Source organism: Acanthochromis polyacanthus, chromosome 21, assembly GCF_021347895.1.
Source record: "Acanthochromis polyacanthus isolate Apoly-LR-REF ecotype Palm Island chromosome 21, KAUST_Apoly_ChrSc, whole genome shotgun sequence".
Taxonomy (NCBI): domain Eukaryota; kingdom Metazoa; phylum Chordata; class Actinopteri; family Pomacentridae; genus Acanthochromis; species Acanthochromis polyacanthus.
In genome coordinates, this window is record NC_067133.1 from 8,366,300 (window position 1) to 8,383,035 (window position 16,736).

Below are 16,736 nucleotides of genomic sequence, written 5' to 3' on the forward strand. Positions count from 1 at the left end.
GTTTCAATAGAGGTCCAATACACATATATCTTTTGACCATGCTGTGCATCAAAGGGTTGTAGAGGCCAGAGGAAGCGGCACTCAGACGACAGTTCATGTTGGTGTTGAAGAGATTTCACTTTTGGTCCTTCGAAGTTTGCTGTTGTGGTGGTTTTCATTAGTATTTCCGGTAAGACGGTGGATTTACTGACACAGACTGTGGGTGTGCAAAGGTAAGTTGACCCAGAGCATTTTCAGGGTACACATTTTATAGGAATGTCAGAGGATGGATCAGAAGGTAGGGAGGGGGTTGTATGTAACTGCCAGGGTGGGTAGTGTTCATTTGTATGTGGTTGAGGGTGAGACAACAGAACAAAGGGGTAGTTGAGAAAAGAACTGCAAATGGTAAAGGTGACAACAAAAGGTAGGAGGGGGGTCTGACAGACAGTAAGAAAAGATGAAAGAATTGTGGATAACTGCGGGAAATGGAATGAAGGGGATGACGTGTTACAGTAGTAGTAAAAGATGTGCTGTTTTCTTCATCATTGACAAGCAGAGAGCATTATGGGAGTTTAGCTAGCAACGGGCACCATGACAAAGACTTTAGAGGTGGTTAATGACTTCAAACCAGAGTTCATGTTTTAAGACCAAATGGGATGAATCTCATGTCTCCACCGTGCATGATTTATTTATCAATTAATACATTATGGACTGATAGCACATTGATTATTGATTAAGAAAACTTAAGAATTTTCATCCCCAACATCCCTCTGCAACTTACGTCCCACCTGTGTGAGAGCGGATGTAAACGTAAAATAGGACTGATGTTGACACTGATACCGATCTGATAAGAAAAGCTCTGATCGGCCCTGACCTGGATCAGAACATCCGTCGTCTCCCGTCCTAACGCCGTCTCTGATGTCTTTCAGATCGAGGAGGAGATGCTCTCCCTGCAGAACGAACGCTCGGAGCGAATCCGGACTCTTCTGGAGCGTCAGGCTCACGAGATCGAGGCGTTCGACTCGGAGAGCATGCGTCTGGGCTTCAGCAACATGGCGCTGTCCGGCATCCCGGCCGAGGCCTTCAACCAGGGCTACCCGACGCCCAGCCCGTCCTCAGGCTCCAGCGGCTGGCCGTCAAGACCCGTCCCGCGATCCGGCAGCCACTGGAGCCACAGCGTCCAGAACTCGGTGGCGACTCCGTCCTGGCGCAGTCAGAACCACGGCGGCGGCTTCAGCCGGGCCGAGTCCATCGCCTCCTCCCATGGCCTCGGCAGGGACAGCGAGCTGAGTAAGGGCAGGATTCACTCGTCCTCATCGTCCTCCTCGTCCTCATCCTCCCACCACCAGCAGCACTACCTCCCCCAGCACTACCAGCACCACCAGAGCACCCCCCAGCTCTACCGCGAGGTCCACGACTCCAGGGAGCGCGAACGAGCCCGAGAGTGGGTCGGCGGAGGAGGCCACTACTCCCATCACTCCCAGGGCCACCACCACCACCTGTCCTCCCACGCCTCCTCCCAGTCCCTGGCCCTTCTGCCTCCCCCGCCGCCGCCTCCCCCCATCTCCCTCTCCTCCTCCCCTCCCTCCTCCGCCTCCTCGTCCTCGTCGTCGCAGGGCGGCTACGGCGGCGGCGGCCTGAGCGTCAGAGGTCCGACCCTGATGGCGCTGAGGAACAGCCCTCAGCCGCTGAGGAGGACGGCGTCCGGTGGTCCGGGCGGCGGCAGCGACGGCGGTTTGAGCCGGAGCACATCGGTCACCTCCCACATCTCCAATGGATCCCACCTCTCCTACTCCTGAAGGAGGCTACGAGCTGAAAACAGGAGCAGAGAGAGGGCCGGTTAGTTTTTCATTGTTAGATTTTAAAACGTGAATAATTTGATCCTTAAAAAAAGAAAAAAAAAAACCCAAACACAAATACCCTGATTTTAAGCCTATGATTCAGGATCTCGTTTCTGGAAACGTGCAGGGAAAGAAAGAGAGGCTGCAGCAGAGTATATGGCAAGTCAGCTTAACATTTAATAAGTGGATGTGTGTTGTAGAATTCTGATGGTTGGAGTTACAGTTCCTGGTATCTGGCTTGTCAGAATTCTGCTTCACTTAATTGACTTAATCTAGATATCGTACATTCAGTTTTTTTTTTTTTTAGATATCTTAGATTTAAGATATCAAACTCATTTTCAATGTGTATCTTAAACTATTGAAGTGCCGGTCAGAATGATGATATCTGGTGGATGTCAGGACTGCACTGTAAGCTTCTGATTAGTCGATTATTTTGAGTAGTCAAAGCTAAACTACAGAGACCTCTAAGTTGTTTTGACCACCTAGACTGACATTGATATCCATCATGGTAGTTCTGGATAGCTAAAGTTAGCTAATTAATTTTAAAGCAACTTGCCAAAATGGTAAATTATCAGTTAAAGGATGTCAAGACTGCATTATAAGTGTCTGATAAGCGGTGCAATTATTTTGATTAGTCAAAACTGAATTACAAAGATCTGTAGCTGTAGTTTGTTTGGTCAGAATTAAAATTCCAGAGAAGAGTTGCCGTAGTAGAAACTATTCAAGGGATGTCGAGACCACATTGTAAGTGTCTGATAAGTCGTGTCTACAGCCGTCGTTTTTGACTAGAAAACTGAACTACAGAGATCTAACTTGTTTTGACTGGTCAGAGTGATGCTAATATCTGTTCCTTTATCTCAGAAGTCAAATTCAGCTATTAAATGTTAAAGCGTCTTGCCATAGCAGAGTTTTTTAAAACTCCGAGTTGCACAGGAGCAGAGAAGTAATCAGAAAAAAAAGACGTAAATAAGACGTGAAAATGAGCCATGCATTACAAAGCGAACAAGTCGAACCATCGGAGAAAAAGCTCAACTTTGTTCGTTTTGTAGCCTCCATTGCACAGTGTTGAAGGTTTAAACCGACTCGATTGTCGGATCAGGTGTTCAGAGTCACGGCAGGTTTAGATTTTTTTGTAACGAACTGAGTGACAGTTGTGGAGCTTCCACTTGGCCTGCGGTGCTTTAAAACCACTGTAACTATGTAAATAACGCTAAAATTGTAAACCCGGTTTTTGATTTGTAAGTGTTTGATAGCGGGGAGGGTTCGGGGCGGAAGGAGTTGACCAAGGGAAGATTTCTTGAAAACACACTTTTATTTGTAGTGATAAGATTCCGTATATGACAATAAAAACACTGCCATCTTTGTGTTGGGCTGCAGAGAAACTCTACCACTGCCCTCTGATCTAATAAAAGGAACAAACCTCGGGAGCGTTTACAGTCAGGATTAGTTTAATCACAGCAGAGTTGGCTCCACTTTCATTTAGCTTAGCGCTGATGCTAAAAGCAGCTTCCAGCAGCTTCACATTTACAGGATTTCTATTTAGAAATAATGAAACAAACAGCAGACTTTGAGTTGAAACAGAAATTCAAAAATGATCTCTCAATATGACAGAAAAGTGTTTGGTTAATGTGGAAAATAAGCAACCTGCTCTCCTAAAAGCGACAATTCTTCGCAGCTAAGCTGTTAAAGAAAGATATTTCCTAATATAGGAACAGCTTCCTGTTTGAAATGGAGGAATATTGTTTCATTTTCACTCACTGTTTGGTTGAATTTAGGAAAATATCACAGTTTAGTTTACACTTTCTCAGCTCTCAGTGCATTTTAGAAGCTTTCTTTAAAACTACCATGTTAGATTTAGGTTAAAATACGACACTTTAATCCCTGACTGAAGCTTATATGTTGATTATAAACATTAAATCTGTCACAAACAAACGTAATCCAGGAAAAATGTTTCCTTCAAAACAAAGTTGAGATTGCAGATTAGTTGTTTGAAGATAATTTTTGAATAAATGACACACATGAACAAAGACCTTCACTTTTAACACATTTTTTAAAAATTGATTGAAAAACAATTTCAATTTCATGCAATTACTTAAAGTGACATGATATTAAAAGTTTAAAAAATTGAATGACAAGATTTTTTTAAAACAAAAGTTGTGAAATTCACTTATACAGCGTGAACAGGAAATTAAAGATTACATTTCAAAAATTTCCCAAAAACAGGAGATTAAAAGTAAACAAGAGACAGAAAATAAAGGACAGAAAGTGAAAATATTAATTTTTATAAGTTGTGAAATAGTAATTAATCTAAAGTAAACGAACCACGAAACATAAACTGGCAAGAAATTTTCAAAACTTTTCGAAAAAATAATTGGCAAAATTAGAAATTAAATATAAAGCGACTTGAAAAATAAAAAAATACAAAAAATGTGAAGTTATAAAATGTCAACTGACAGGAAATAATTAGTAGACAATCAAACTGACATGAAGTGAAAGTAACATAAAATGTTTGAGGAACATTTTACAAAATATAAATTGACAAAATCAAGTGAAAACTGACTGGAAATTAACAGTAAACAAACTGATATGAAGTTAAAGAGTGTGAGGAACATTTTATTACAAGATTTAAAATTGACAAAATGTGATGTTATAAAATGTACACAGACTGGAAATGAATAATAAACAAACTGACATAAAGTTAAGTTAAATTAAAAGTGCAAGGAATATTTTTCAAAACAAAAATTGACAAAATATGAAATTATAAAATGTAAACTGACAGGAAATTAATAGTAAGCACACAAACTGACATGAAGTTAAATAAAAAGTATGGGGGACATTTTACAAAATAAAACTTTCCAGAATTAGAAGTTAAATGTAAAGCGACTGGAAAATTAAAATGACTAAAAATGTGAAGTTATAAAATGTAAACTGACTTGAAATTAATAGTAAACAAACAAACTGACATGAAGTTAAATAAAAACTGTGAGGAACATTTCACAAAACAAAAACTTCCGAAATGAAATGTAAAGCGACTGGAAAAATTAAAAATGACAAAATGTGATATTATAAAATGTAAACTCATTAAATTAATAGTAAACAAACAAATTGACATGAAGTTAAATTTCAATAAAAACTGATGAACATTTTACGAGATAAAAATTGACAAAATGTGACGTTATAAAAAGTAAAATGACAGAAAATTCTGTTTCAGTTCCTAATTGTGCTTTTATTTTCATTTTTAACACAAATAATTGGAATTATATGACATATTTTGGCCAAATAATTCCACATCGTGAAGGCTGAAAAAATGCTTGATGTCTTCATGTCACCTCGATGGTTTAAACATGTAAAAAACTAAAATGCGAAGCTGTTGGAAGACGTTTTTAACACTGCGATGCTTCATGCTAAGCTAACTCGAGCCCGTTTCTTTGACTGCGGTAAACCACAAACCTCCCCGACATTCCTTCAACCGGATGCTGCCACCGAGTGTTTTCGCACTAAAACCTGAACGTGTGTGTCGAGTGTTTGTGAGTGTGTGTGCGTGTGTGTGCAGCTTCGACTCACCCTTCGATTCCCCCACAAGTCTGCATCTGTAGATACGATGTACATGTGCATTATTACAGATTAGTACAACTCGGCGCATGGAACTCGTGTACAGGCGGCATTTGTATGAATAAACATGCACACTACTTATTTATATAAATGCATATAAATGTAAGATACCTGTAAATGTAGCAGGTATAATACTGAAGATTGTTCACTGTCCAACACTTTGACTTGCATTGTACTTACCAGTGTACATAGAAGCACTAACTCGAGACTGTGTTAGAGTAATAATAATGATTATTTTGTCACGTGAGTTAAACCGATTTGTACTAGATGCAGACAAATAGAAGCTATCATTATTATTACTACTACTGCAGTTGGAATATTTATGTTGTAATGCAAATTTTTAAGTTTTTAAAATTGTAATTGCCAATTTTGACCACTAGGTGGGGAATAAGCGCAATGTTACTGTGATAGAGCTATAAAAATAATAAAAAAACAAACATATTAATGTTTCTAAGGAGGACAAAAAGGACTACCTTTCCCAGCATTCCTGTCGAGGTCTCAGGGTGGGAGTCTCCAGTTCTGGGCAGGGCTGCGTTTTTAGTTTTTGTTTTTGAGCCAGTATTAAAATGTGGAGTCGATATTTCCGAATTCTTTCACTACATTTGGTGCCATGTTTTTATTATTTTTAACTTTTAGATTTTATAATTTCGCACTCTTTACCGTGTGAAGGACTTTTTCTCCCACACACAAAAAGAAAAAAACACTGTAACCTGCAAAATATCAAGCCCAAAAAGTGTCCAGTGTTACATTAAATGCTTGAAAAAATAATCATATGAATAAATTGTGTGAAATACGAACATCAAAACGTCAGGAAAAATATTTAAGAAATCATTAAAATTCAAGTCATTATTATGAAATGTTATTTTCACATTATTTTTACTGCAATACTTTTATTTTTATTTATTTTTGTAGTTTTTATCTTAACATTTTTGTCGAGTGAAGAAAAAATATATTGAAATTGGTAAAATCTAGTAATTTAGGAAAAAATGGTTAGTTTCAAAATAAGGGTAATAATATTTTCTGTTGAAAAGTCGATTATTGGCAAAATTTTAAGGTATTAAAATGTAAAGCAGGAAATAATTGTAAATTTAAAAAAGGCGAAGTAGAAAATTTTTAAAGTAAGACACAGAAAACTTAATCAAATATAAACTGTCAAAATATGAAGTTAAAGAAAGGAAAAATTTGTTTAATAAAATGTGACAAAATTTAATGTTAAATCTCAAGCGACAAGAAATTAATAAACGAAAAATATTGACTTGAAGTTGAAAGTTATAAAATAAGGGACAATTTTTTTATTTTATTAAATAAAAAGTGAAATTTAAAGTAAAAAGGTGATATAAAATTCAAATTCAATTGAATAAAATGACAAAATTTTAAAAAGGACAAAGTTAAAGTTAAATATAAAATGAAAGGAAATTAATTGTAAATTTTAAAACTGACAAAAGATTTTAAAGAGACCGAAGTGTGAAGTTTAAAAAAGAAAAATTTGTTAAATAAAGTGATCAAACTTAAAGTTAAATCTCAAGCAAAAAGAAATTAAGAGTAAACAAAAATAAGTTAGAAAATAAGGCTCAAAATATTCAAATTTTATTTCATGAAATAAGTCAAAATTTTGAGTAAAAATGTGATAGATAATCTAAAGTTAATTCAATAAAATGAGGAAAATTTACAAGGACAAAATTGAAGTTAAATGCAAGGAGACAGGAAATTAAAAATGACAAAAAGCCATCACATTAAGAACAACAAAATATTTCATAATAATGACTTGATTTTTATTTTACCAATTGTTTTATTTCTGTATTTTACACAGTTTGTTTGTATGGTTATTTTCCCCCCAGTTTATTGTAATTTTGACCTCTCTGGGACTCCATACAGGAACTCCACTCTGTGTTTTGATTTGCACAGTCCGAATGGGTAGAAAATCACGACCTCCGTGCGATCGGATGCTGTCTTTAGTTGTCATGTCTACCTCATTTGCACTGATAGTAAAAGAATGTTTGGGTGGATTTTAAAGGAAAAAAACATGTTTTCTTGGCTTTTTCTTTTTGTTTCCTTCTCATTTTTTGTGCAAATGTTGACAAAGAGATGATGAATGAGAGCCGGAGGACGAGCTGACGACGCCACGTTCGGAGTGGAAGCTGTACAGTTTTAGTTTCTGATCTCTCTTCGCTGACATGCTGGACTTTCAGGACAAACACTTTGCATCGTAAAGCAAAGTGTGCTGGCTGTGGACGGTGAAAATGTTTGTTGGGAATCTGCTGGCCGACAGACAAACTGTTCAAAACGTGAGATTTCATTTTGCCAACTTTGATTTTTTTCTCTTTTTAAATGCTTTTATGTTGAAATGCCGACCATTCCTCAAGTGTTATTTTTTTGCCAATTAAAGCTGCACTCTGGAAGTTTAAACCCACATAAACACACTTTATTTCTACTCTCGGAAACACTTTTGTATTAGATTGTGAGCAGTTTATTGACTGTAGGATTTCTGCGTTTTGGGAAATTTTCACATTTTGCCGTCTTGTCTGGAATTACTAGTCGAAAAATGGTTGTTTACATATTTTCCGAGTTGCAGAAATGTCAGAAAATGATAAAAAAAAAAAAATTCCTCTTAAGAGACATTTTGATATTCAGAGTTAATTTATCATTTAAGTCATTTCAAGCAAAAACACCAAATTTTCTTCTGTTACAGCTGCTTTAATGCAATAATTTTCTTTCTTAATTTTACACAAATCCAAATTTCTTAATTTTTTACAATGAATAGCATCATTTTTATTACAAGTACAGATTCCAGGAAGTGCCCATATTTTCTTTTTTTTTTAGAAAAAAGAAAGGGGGGGGGGAAAGCCTGAAGTAATCATAATTAAGCAAATAGTTTAAAATATGAGTAATACAATAAATTGTCTTTATTTATTGTTGGAAAAAAGCTACTTTTAAAGCCTGTTTTCATTTCATATTTGTTTTGTCAAAAGTTGCTTTTATTTAATGACACTTTTATGACGTTTTTATTTTATAATGTTGCTGTTTTTTGATAAAATGTCACCTGAGATGCTGGAAAAATTAAGATTTTACAGTCAAAACAATCAAGTAATTGCAGAAATTATCTGCTAATTACTGAAAAATAATCTATCACTGCAGAAAACTGAAAAACGTTTCTGAAAAGCAGAAAGTGTTTGCGATTAAGATGCTGGAAAAATGACAAATATTACTTTGACTATCTGAAAATATCTCTCTTAGCTGTAAAATGTATTATCTGACTAATATTTTCAGCTCTGGTTGACTAATTTTTCATGTTTTTGTCATAATTTGTTCTGCAAGTGGCTCTGTGGTGCGTTCAAGGACAGTCGGACATCCAAAAACTGAAGCAGTTTGAAGATATTTTGTTCAAAATGCTTCTGGAGTAAACGGCAAGCGAGAAAATTTCCCAAAACTACTGTTAAATTCGCTGGTTTGTGTTTGGGTCCACATGGTGCAGATTTGTAAACAAACAAACAAAAACACCCCGAATGTTGTTGTTTGTGGCCAGCAGGAAGAAACTGACTGGAGCAGCTGAGAGGAGGATGAAGGTGATGATGAAGGTGATGAAGGTGGAGGGTTCTGCTGTAGTGAGAGTCAGTGTTGGTTGAAGGTTGTGAGTCTGTCGGACGTTTTTGCAGCAGGAGTTTAAAATGTTTCAGGTTCTGAGGTTGAAAAAAATACGAGTTGTACAGAAACGTAACAAAATAATTTTGGAGAAATAAAAGAACAAAAACAGACGTATGGCTGCGGTTTTATTCCTTTTGGGCTTTTTAGAAACTTGGTGTCTGTAAAATTGTTTAAACTCGACTTTGCAACTGAAGTACACTAAAAAAATTTAAAAACTGAAAATCTGACAGCAAAGATAGAATAGAATCACTTTATTCATCCCTGAAGGGTATGAATAAAGTGATTGAATGAGTAAAGGTGATGCTAATGTCACTTAAGGTGTCAGAAAAATGTGCATTTTATGGTAAAAACAATCTAATAATTGAATAAATAATTGGGTTGTTTTTCTGTATTTAAATCTGCTAAAAAAATATTTTACAGATAGTTTGACAGATTACCAATGCCTACAGATGTTGTTAAATGAAAAATAAATATTTGTAAATTGTTAATCTTTTAATGTCCTTTTTTTTCTTATTGACAGTTAAAGATTTTTACCCATGTAAATTTGCAGTATTTTTTCCAGTTAAAGCTTATTTAATGCAAGAATTTCCTTTATTAGTTTCACACAACGGAATATTTTTGTTTGATTAAGAGCATCATTTTTATTACAAGTATGGAATACAGGAAGTGCCTATATTTTTTGTCTTTTCAAAACTTATCAGAAAAAAAGCCTAAAATAATATATTTCTTTGTTTTGTTTAGTTTTTACTTTTTTTTCTATATAGTTATTTAACTGTGTATGTAATTCTATTAATGACCTGCGGGAGGCAGCAGAGCGGCGCTGCTTGGTCCAATCTGCCGCAAATCTCAGCAGAAGAAGAAAATTATAGTGTCAATCGAACCGAACCTGAACTCCCGTCGAGTTTCTCCCTCGGATTCTCCCCGTTGTAGATCCAGAAGACCGTCCCGGTTCCACCAGAACCCGCTCCGAACTCCGTCATGGCGCAGGAGAACATTTTCCTCTTCGTTCCTAATCTAATCGGTGAGTTTTAATCGTGTCTGCTCACGTGAAGCTAGCTTAGCTTTAGCCTTCCGGTCGTTAGAGTGATGCTGTCAGAGTCCGGTCAGAAACGGACGAATTTAAGCACTGCGGATAAATCACAAGAATCAAGAGACTCACGCTGAATTCAATGATATTCACTCAGCTTTTGCTTCGTTAAATGAAATTTATTGAAAACTTTCAGGCCTCTAAAATCCTTGAAAATATCTACAGATCTGCATGTTTCAGTGGTTTTCAGACAGAAATGCTTTCAAGATCTTAAAATCGTCTCTGATTTCACCTCTGAAATGCTTTACTTTGTCATTTATCTATATAAAGTGATGATTTGGGGGTTTTGGTTCAACAGAATTAGACATTTAAATGAAGTGATGGCATTTTTTAGTACATTGAATTAGAGCATCAATATGCAAGATCCAAGAGTTAACATGAAAATCTTATGAAGAATATCCTCTGAAAAATGAATATCACGTATTATTTTTTTGTGTACATATTTTTCAAAAAATCTTCATTAGATTTTTATGTAAAATCTTAGTTTTTAATGAAGCTGGTAGCTGTAGCTGTCAAATACATGTTGTGTAATCAACAGTAGTCATAAAGTAGAAATACAGTAAACAGAAATACTCAAACAACTCCAGTCTTATTTGGCAGAAATCTTTGCATTTTTCTGTGATTTCTGATGACATCTGATGAATAAAAATATGTTATTCTAAATAAATGAAACCACAAAGAACAAAACTGCTTCAATATGTTGAATTGCTGTTTTTATTTCTTTATCATATCTGGTGTTGATTTTGTTTCTGACATCTTTGTGTTTCTGATGTTGATGAACCCTTCCTGCTCCAGGGGTGCTGTACTGCGGCTGACCCTGCACTCTGGGTTAAGCGAAAAGCAACATTTCACAGTGCTGTGCTGTAATGTATTTGTGACAAATAAAGGCAAATTCTGATTATATTACTGTTGTTGTGTCACTCCAGGTTACGCCCGTGTGGTTCTGGCCCTGCTGTCCTTCTACCTGATGCCCTGCTGTCCGTGGCCGGCCGTCTTCTTCTACTTGCTCAGCGCTCTGCTGGATGCCTTCGACGGTCACGCTGCCCGAGCGTTGAACCAGTGTACGTACCTACAGGGGTAACGGGTTTATTACCTCCTTCTGCGTTTATCTGGGTCGACTGATTTGGTTCCACAAGGACTAGTACTGGCCATGATGCACATTCTTGTACTTAGTTTTGACCTTTTTAGTCAGTAGGTTCAGGTACCAGATCAGCAGGTTGACTGACTGCAGACACTCACCAGACTCCATTCATAAAACGTGAAATTTAAGGAACAGCTGTTGTTTTTTTGTGTGTGTTTGAGCTTGAAACATTGGATCTCGACACAGATGAGCATTTTCCTCTCAGTTCCTAATTTAATCAGCGAGTGTTTATAGTCTCTGCTAACATGTAGCTAGCTTAGCATTAGCTTCCTGTACGTCAGAGTGGACGCTGCTGACTTTATTTGAGCAGCAGCTTCAGTGCTTCACTCAACTGACTTAAAAAGATAAAAAAGACAAAAAACTAATAAAAACTAGATTGAAGACTCAATAAAAATGGATGAAAAAGGCAGAAATTGACTAAAATTTAACATAAAAACTGTAAAATGAAGCAAGAGATGTCTTTCATGTGACAGTTTTCTTCTAGTGCTGACGCCTTCTTCTGTTTTCAGATTAATTTGAAGCATCAACATGAATATTTACACAGTTTCAGTGTTTTTAAGTAGCTGATTAACGCACCCTGCAGTGTTTTTCCCTCAGTCTGAGCTGACAGGACTTTACTGTTTCCCTCCAGCCACTAAGTTCGGGGCGATGCTGGACATGCTGACGGACCGATGCGCCACCATGTGTCTGCTGGTCAACCTGTCGCTGCTCTACCCATCCTTCACCTTCCTGTTCCAGGTCAGCATGTGTCTGGACATCGCCAGCCACTGGCTTCACCTGCACAGGTGAGCGTTCGGTTTCACCGGGCTGCAGGAGGACATTCCCTACAACACTGAACCAGTTAAATGTTCATGTGAGAGTCATGAGGACGAACCGATTTTCTGCTCCGTGGTGCTGAAGGCAGATCAGGCTTAAGGCTATTTCAGAGTCTGTTTGAGGTTTAGTTTGATTCAGAAGTCTGAAACAAGATTTAAAAAGGTCTTTTCTAAAAATCAGACCTGTTTTCTTTTCATTTACTGTCAAATGTGAAAAAAAAATCTTCACTTTTGTTGCAAATTTGCTTGAAAAATTGCTCTATCTATCTCAGCTTCTAACCTGGTAAAACTGATGACTTTTTTCATTGTTGATTAATCTGTCAGTCATTTCCTGAGGGAATTATTCAGCTGTTTGGTAGAAATGTGCATCAGAGTTTCCTCAAATGTCCAAACATGTTGAGTTTACTGTCACAGAGAAGGAAAGAAACAAGAAAATATTCACGTTTAAGCAGCTGAAATCACAGAGTTCAGACTGTTTTTGAAGATAGAACTGACTCACACTGAATAATCAGTTGTCAGAATAGTTAGGGGTTAATTTTAAGGGCAATTTCTCAGTCACAGGAGCTGCAGTTTCTTAGTGAAGATAAAAATCACATCAATTTTCTGTTTGTTTCAGTGAAAACCCGAAGGAAAACGTTTTACATTCCCACTAAAATCATGACATGTACGTGAATTTCTGTCGGATTAATCAGATTATTTTTTTATGTTCTGACAGAATGTTGAATAATTCTTAAATGTAATTACCAGAAGTTTAATCCAGTAAACCGTGTTCGAAGCAACGACCTGCACAGAAACAGGAACAGCTTTATACATTTCAAACTTTAAACCACGAGTCGATATGTTTCCTCTGAGGTTCAGTCTTTTATATTCTGCAACGTTCAGATAGTCCCTCCCTGGTTGAGAATTTGTGTCTTTCCTTAATTTCAGCTCTACGATAAAAGGATCATCGAGTCATAAGACAATCGACCTGTCTGGAAACCCCATCCTCAGGATCTACTACACCTCCAAGGTCAGCTGGCCGTCACCTTTAGTTGATTTTATCGCTGTTTGTGTGAAAGTGAAAGCAGGAGAATGACGTTTGTTTCTCCTGCAGCCGGTGCTGTTTGTGATGTGTGCTGGAAACGAACTCTTCTTCTGTCTGCTTTACCTGCTGCATCACATCGAGGAACCTGCAGGTGAGAATTCATCCACACAACCAATTATTCTGCTTCTTCTTCATCTTCTGCTACTGCTTTGGTTTCTTCTGTGTACTCTGCTTCTTCCTCGCTTTCTTCTTCCTCTCATCTTCTTCTGCTTCTTCTTTGTCTTCTACTAATACTAAGTCTTCTTTTTCTGTTTCTTCATCTTCTTCTTCTTTTACTACTAATTCTTCCTCTGTTTCTTCTACATCCTCGCCTCTTTCTCTTTTCTACTTTTCCTCTGTTTTTCTTCTTCTTCGTCGTCTTCTTCTACTACTGTTAATTCTTCTTCTGCTTCTTCTACGAGAAGTTACTACAAATGACACTGATTCCTTTCCAGAGTCTTGTGAGTCTGTATTTAGTGGGTGTAAATGTAAAGTTCTTCTTGTATTCGTTGTGTTCCTGCAGCGTGGCTCTACTGGCTGCTGGGTCTCTGTGGGATCATCTGCCTGCTGAAGTCGGCCATCAGTCTGCTGCATCTCATCACCGCCTCCCAGAACATGGCCGCCCTGGACGCCGCCGAGCGGGAGAAGTCTGCCAAGATGCAGTGAGAGGTCAGGAGTAGGCCGGACGCCAGCGAAAACCACCACGTTTCTTATTTATTCTGACGCTTGAACTGACAGGACGAGAAAGAAAAAGCCGATTTGTGACCAAGCAGGAGAAAATTCCAAGAAGGAGAGTTTAACGGGGTTCACAGTTCTAATTTCTGACCTCTGGTTTATTTTACAAGCAAACACTGAACATAAATATATCAAGAAATGTCCCACTGTAACAAAAACAACACGTGTTATAGGATGTCCTGCTGAAATCTGTATTTAAGGACCGTTAGTGTCCCAGTTTGAGACTCTTCTGTATTATTATTATTCTCACATTTAAGCCACAGATTTGTCCTTTTATGTCGTATTTATCTGCATTAATGTCGTTTTTCCATTAGAGCTGAAACCACCAGTCGGTTAATAATTCATTAATTGACACAAATGTCCTTGAGTCTCAGGTTGCAGCTTCACAGTAAACTGAACAGTCTGTCATTTTAAAGACCAAACTGTCGATTAATTGATCCAAAAAGTTGCGAATAAACTTCAGCTGCAGCTTTATTTCCTGTTATTTTACGATGATGAGGCACTTCCAGGCACCTTTAGCATCTTTTAGTTTAGTTCTTGTCAATGAAACTTGTGCTATTAATATTTTTTTCCAGATGTTTGTTCGTGTTTTTTCATCCGACGCTAAATATCTTTGACTTGACGGTAATAATAACACACAAGAAGCTCTCACTTCATTTATCTCTGCCTTGTTTTGATTTGTCTGAAGTGCACACAGATGAAAATCACGGTGGTTTGAAGGCTCCAAATGAATTCCTATCTGTCTTTAATCAGAATAAAAAGACAAAACATTCCCCGACTAGTGTAAAGCACGACTTCTGATCAAACAGCGCAACTTTATTTCGATTAATTCTGATTTAATCCGACACATTATTGGACAGAAACATCCTCTGACATGAAACAAATTCCGTCTGCTTGTAAAATAAAAGTTTAGGAGCTCAGAAAACCGCACTGAAGACGTGTTTTCACATCATTTCAGTTTATTTTCCACTGATCAGTCATTGTGTGGAGCTGCTCGTGTTTTTATTAACCAGCTGTTAACTCATCTGCAGACAATCAAAGCAACAAATATCCGATTGATTTAGGAAAAAAGGGCAGCAGATGCTAAAACAGCTGGATATTTGGGATGAATTTCTCACACATCCGACAGATGCAGGTCTATTAAAGGAACAAAGTATTCGTCTTATTGAGTGCCAAAAGTGTTTTAATGCTGTTGGTTGGATTTTTGCTTTTCTAAAAGTGAATATTTATGACAAAAATCCAAGTTTACAAAATGTTATAGATAAAACAGCGACATGAAATCTTCTCTGAGCTTCATTTTCTCTGATAAATCACAGTTTATTCCTCGATTAAGGCTGATAAAATATATCAGTCAACCTCCAGAAAAATCATCTGTAATCAATATTTTTAAGGGAAAAAGTTCAAACTTTTCTGCTTTCAGCTTCTACAATGCGAATATTTGCTCGTCTCTTTGTCTTTAATGTTACGTTTGGACAAAATAAGATGTCTGGGAGCCATTTTACATCAATTTTTTTCAAGTTTTATGGACCAAATGATTAACCGGGAAAATAAATCGCGTCGATAAACATCTGGACATCTTGCGGCTCTTTTCGAAAATCTCAACTGAGGATTTTTCTAATGAGCTGATGAGCAAATAAAACCCGACTAACCACCGACATTTCCAGATTCTTCCTTTTGCTGTACCTGCTTTATACTGTAACTACAACGTGCAATTCTTGGAAAAAGTGCAGCGTGATTGCAGCATTTCCACCAATAGACACCAAAACGGTGAATCCAGCAGGTCGAAGCGAGCAGAATGATCCTTTAAAAACACGACATAAACGATGACTTATCAGAAACCACAACCTGTCACTTCATTTTGCATCCAGACGAGCAGCCGGCATAGAAACTTCACTCACTTTTTTTGTTTTATTGTTCATTTTTTGAGTCTGTGTCCCTGAAATCGACCAATCAAATCGCAGCTTTCGCCAAACTTTGTGCTTAAATATTCCCCTCGTCACATCCGAGCCACTGCTTGTTTCTGTTTTTACTGTTTGTTCTAGAGATTCCTGCCGATGTTTTAGTGGTTAAGTAAACGGTGTTTGCAGTCGGAGGGATTTTGGAGCTTCTTTGATATGAGTGGTGTCGTTTCTTAGCGTTAGAACGGGTTTGGTTCCTTATTTTAGCCGACTAGAAACGGTAGAAGTTATGCAGGTCATACATTTAGCTCACCAGGTGTTTCAGTTTGTGGTTTGAAGTCACAGACTGCTGCTGTTAAGTCAGAATGTGTGAATAAATGTTTTTCATGGAGCTTATTTCCTAGAATGTATTATTATAAAGTATATAGATCTATATCTGTACGTGAAAACCAAGTCTGATGTTATATTTAAAAGAAATTAGTTGAAATCTTTGAAGGATCTGTTGGTTTGAATTTATTGTAAAAGCTGCAAAATATAATAAAAAACTATGAAAACAAGCTTGTGACTTAACATCATGTTTTCTATTTGATAATCCATATTTATCTCCCTTGAATGCAACAATGGGAAGATGTGTTCAAGGACCTTTACATTATAATGCATGAGCTGCTTTTATTAAATCCACTTTATTTATATTAAATAATTGAATACGAGAACTGATTAAAATGCCGTCATTACTAAAAGAATGACAGAAAACATAAAATCAGCTTGTAAATTAAAATACAAAGTACTGAAAAATGAGACAAAACAAGGATAAAAACTGTCAATTCAATCTGTAAAACTAAATAAAATAACTATAAAACACTTAAATATAAAAATACAAAGCAGAACAGCAAGTAGGATTACAATCCGTGTATATTCGAACC

At 37.0% G+C, this 16,736-nt stretch overlaps 2 protein-coding genes across 3 annotated transcripts in view; both read left to right on the plus strand.

Moving 5' to 3' along the window:
* The window catches only part of taok2a (TAO kinase 2a), a 39,287-nt gene extending 30,103 nt beyond the window's left edge, over positions 1–9,184 (plus strand). For both annotated transcript variants that reach the window (XM_022199954.2, XM_022199955.2), the window contains exon 20: positions 909–9,184. In XM_022199954.2, coding sequence (XP_022055646.2) covers positions 909–1,778 — 870 coding nt within the window. In that variant the 3' untranslated portion in view covers positions 1,779–9,184. The remainder of the gene's footprint in view (positions 1–908) is intronic.
* Positions 9,185–9,909: 725 nt separating this feature from the next.
* cdipt (CDP-diacylglycerol--inositol 3-phosphatidyltransferase (phosphatidylinositol synthase)) lies at positions 9,910–16,370 on the plus strand. The gene is made up of 6 exons (XM_022199953.2): positions 9,910–10,095; positions 11,088–11,222; positions 11,934–12,087; positions 13,045–13,126; positions 13,211–13,292; positions 13,704–16,370. Exons 1-6 carry the CDS (start codon positions 10,053–10,055, stop codon positions 13,844–13,846), a joined length of 639 nt encoding a protein of 212 aa, XP_022055645.1. The 5' UTR covers positions 9,910–10,052; the 3' UTR covers positions 13,847–16,370.
* Positions 16,371–16,736: the final 366 nt, after the last annotated feature.